At 40.9% G+C, this 3,596-nt stretch overlaps 1 protein-coding gene across 1 annotated transcript; it reads right to left on the bottom strand.

Annotated features, from left to right (window-relative positions):
- Positions 1–705: 705 nt before the first annotated feature.
- LOC101627890 (olfactory receptor 2A5-like) lies at positions 706–1,638 on the bottom strand. The gene has a single exon (XM_004694342.1). The coding sequence runs from the start codon at positions 1,636–1,638 to the stop codon at positions 706–708; it is 933 nt and encodes a 310-aa protein (XP_004694399.1).
- Positions 1,639–3,596: the final 1,958 nt, after the last annotated feature.

Below are 3,596 nucleotides of genomic sequence, written 5' to 3'. Positions count from 1 at the left end.
CCTTGATGTATCTCTTCTGGCTTGGTGCTTGTCTGGAGTATGCTTCCTTCCAGCGGCACCATCACAATAGCTGAGTTCTGGAACAATCTGTATAGGCCTGGGTAGATGTGGGGGACAAGACGATGTGGTGTACTTCTATCATGGAAACTCCTCACCAATAAATAAGATGAACTTTGCCAGTTGTGACAGCATGGATGGAAACTGGGTGGGATAATGCTAAGGAAATAAGTCAGACGGGAAAAGACAAATATTGCGTGATTTTGCTTATATGTGGAATATTGACAAGCAGTAGAAAGGGTCAGTCAAAATTAAATGAATAACACACTCTACATATCTGATTGCAGAATTAAGGATACCTGAGGGATGGGAGGTAGGGACAGTGAGCCGATGGGCTGTGGGGGGGGGGCACTGTGGGTGCACTCGCAGTGGGTGTGGGGTGCTGACATACATCAGAATAGGTGTGATCCTGCTCCATTGAGTCACATACAGTGTCGTAAACCAACATGACTTCAACAAAGTAAAAAATGATTTCTGCTATTTTCAAAAAGGGGGTTTGGCCTACATATTTTGTCTCCATGGACAAAAAATGGCCTGGAGATTCCCATTTTGATATCTTACTGGTGATACCCCTGAAGAATTGTCATTCTTCAGCAATATCTCTAATTGGGAAAATTTCTTGAGTTTTATTGCACAAGTAAACAACCTTTATAGCACCCTCTGCTTCTGCAATACTCTATTGAGGGCAGCCTTCACTTGGGCATTCCTCAGACTGTAGATGAGGGGGTTCAGCAGTGGGTTGAAGAGGGTGTAAAACAGGGAAAGGATTTTCTTCTGCTCATCTTGGTGGCCATTGTCTGGGGCCACATACACCATGATGGCGATGCCAAAGTAAAACCCAACCACACAGAGGTGGGAGGAGCAGGTGGAGAAGGCCTTGCTGCGGCCCTCCTTTGACTTGATCTTCAGGATGGTCAAGAGAATGCGTGTGTAGGAGACCAACATCAAGGACAGGGGCCCCACTAAGACAAATGTACCTGAAGAAAGGACAAAAAGTTTGTTGATCCAAGTGTCCCCACAGGCCACTTTGAGAACAGCTAGGATTTCACAGAGAAAGTTGTTCACCTTCCTGGGCCCACAGTAGGGCAATCTCAGAAAAAGAATTAGATTTCCTAGGGCCAATGAAAAGCCACAAGCCCAGGAAGTGATGGCCAGCACCGTGCACAGTCTCCAGCTCATGATGACCGTGTAGTGGAGAGGCTGGCAGATGGCCACGTACCTGTCATAGGACATCGCCACCAAAATCAGGCACTCGGTGGAAGCAAAAGCCAAATACAAAAGCATTTGCATAGCACATGAGGCAAAGGAGATAGTTTTTTTATGTTTCACTAGGTTTTCCAGCAATTTGGGCAAATTGCTCGAAGCATAGGACATGTCAATGACGGCCAGGTGAGAAAGGAAGAAGTACATGGGGGTGTGCAGCCTGACGTCCAGCCAGATGAGCCCCAAGATCATGCCGTTGGCCAGCAGGTTGGAGACATACAGCAGGGAGAAGACAACGCAGAGAAGCACTTCCATGTCCGCGCCGAGGGGGAACCCCACCAGGATGAACTCGGGGGCCCACGACTGGTTGTGCCCCATCCTGAGTGACAGTTTGTCCAGGACTGAAATGTGATAGAAAAGCCAGAGCTGGAGGTCAATGAAAGTTGAAGTGTCTTGACCTAACTCAGGGTAAATTATAGACACAATACCAGTTTATCCCTAAAATCTGTGAATTTTTCATGAATCAGGATTATCAGGATGATACGTTTCAGGCTTCTGTGCTATAAAATTATGGATACATAATGTTTAGGTACTTTCTTCTGACTTACGGTGCTATTCTAGGCTCCCTCTGTACATTATCTGCTTCGGGTTGGAATCAGTCATTTCTATACATTACTTTTTAGTAGAGATTCATATTTCAAAGCAATAATCGATTGATTTCATTGAATTTTCTGATACTAGCCAATTTTCTAATTGCCTTCTTTAATTTGAAAAGCATATAACTTGGGGGAGTGTATAAACTGTTTAGGGGTGATGGATTCTTAAACGTATTTGTATAACCCTACTATATCTTTATTCCCGTCTTTTGCAAAGCCAAGTTTATTTACTGAATTAACATTAGTATCTTAGAAAATGAGATCAATAATATGAGATAGTTTACTTTTTAGAAGAAATATATTTATAATGCCAGGATCTTATTGCTTAAATTGTTTTCTGTTTTGATACATATTTAGAAATAACTGGTCCTAGGAAAATTTAGACTTACAGATTATAGTTTCAATTGTCAGGTTCATTATGAGAATAAAGAATAAGCTCACATAAGGCTCTGAAATCAATTTCTAGCATCTTAAGACAATATAAAATTCAAAAAGATTAACAAAGTGAAATGTTGGCAAAAGGTAATCATCATCAGTAATTTGTGCATTCAGTATTCCATCACTTGCCATCAATTTACTTTTATATATAATCAATTTTCAGGAATAGAACAGTATTGATGTTTCTTTCATTTAGAATTACATAACATGTTTTCTATACTAATATATTGCTCTCCAAAATTGTTTATGTACCCATATGATACTGAGTATTTTAATTGATTGAATATATTATATTTTAGCCAGTCTCTAGGAAATGTAGTGCCACTATAATACATTTTAAACATATGAATTTACATATATTTTGTTTTATTCTTATAATAATTTCATGGACATGGAAATTCTCAATCGAATCTAGTTGTCTACCCATCTGTTTATCCAGCCAGCCAGCCATCTACCTAACAGGTCACCCCAAAGAAGAAATCACATGGGGAGAAAATCTGCATTTTCATGATCATGACTGTGATCGCCTTCCCTGTGAATTTGTTTTCTAACCTTCAGCTTCTACCATACTTCTACCGTCTCTCAGGTTATAACAAAACATAGTCAACCCTGGGCTAAAGGAACTTCTTATGGTTGGTACTTATTACATATTAACTTCCAAGAAAGAACTAGAAAGTGAGACATCATAAAAGTTAATAGTAAGGAAGGCCCTCCCTGGTGGCACAAAGGGTTAAAGCGCAGCACTATGAAGCTGTCTGCAGCCAGTAGTCACCATGAGTTCAATTCCCCAGCCAGGAGCTGACTTACAGGGTATAGCAGAACTCCCCTGTCTCCCTGCGGCTCCCCTCAGCAATGGATTTCAGTCAATCTGCCTGTTCTGCTCCTCACTCTGTCTCTAGTGAATCCTCTCAGCCCGCACACCTCTAGCTTATACCTCTGTTCTTGTAGGCATGGATAAATAAATCTTTAAAAAAGAAGAAGAAAGCTAACAATAATCCAACTGCAATGTAAGCAGTTTCTTGTTACTGGGCTAAATCTGTCTCTTACAACTCTTATAACCTTGAGCTATTTACAATCTGATCTAATGGAGTTGACTAAGCCTAAGTTCCCCCCTGTCCAGTGACCAAATAACTCCATGAAGAAGTAACTTTCATCCACATACCCACTATTCTGGATTTCCTTCCTTCCTAGACATCTCCTCACTTATTAAGACTAACATGCACAAATATCTCACTAAGCTAA

This window comes from Condylura cristata, unplaced genomic scaffold (assembly GCF_000260355.1).
Source record: "Condylura cristata isolate star-nosed mole 26May11 unplaced genomic scaffold, ConCri1.0 scaffold00042, whole genome shotgun sequence".
Taxonomy (NCBI): domain Eukaryota; kingdom Metazoa; phylum Chordata; class Mammalia; order Eulipotyphla; family Talpidae; genus Condylura; species Condylura cristata.
This window is presented reverse-complemented; position numbering and strand designations above follow the sequence as displayed.

Bases quoted from the DNA above. Each gene is read 5' to 3' on its own strand.
- LOC101627890 (XM_004694342.1), bottom strand. From the start codon at position 1,638: ATGGGGCACAACCAGTCGTGGGCCCCCGAGTTCATCCTGGTGGGGTTC.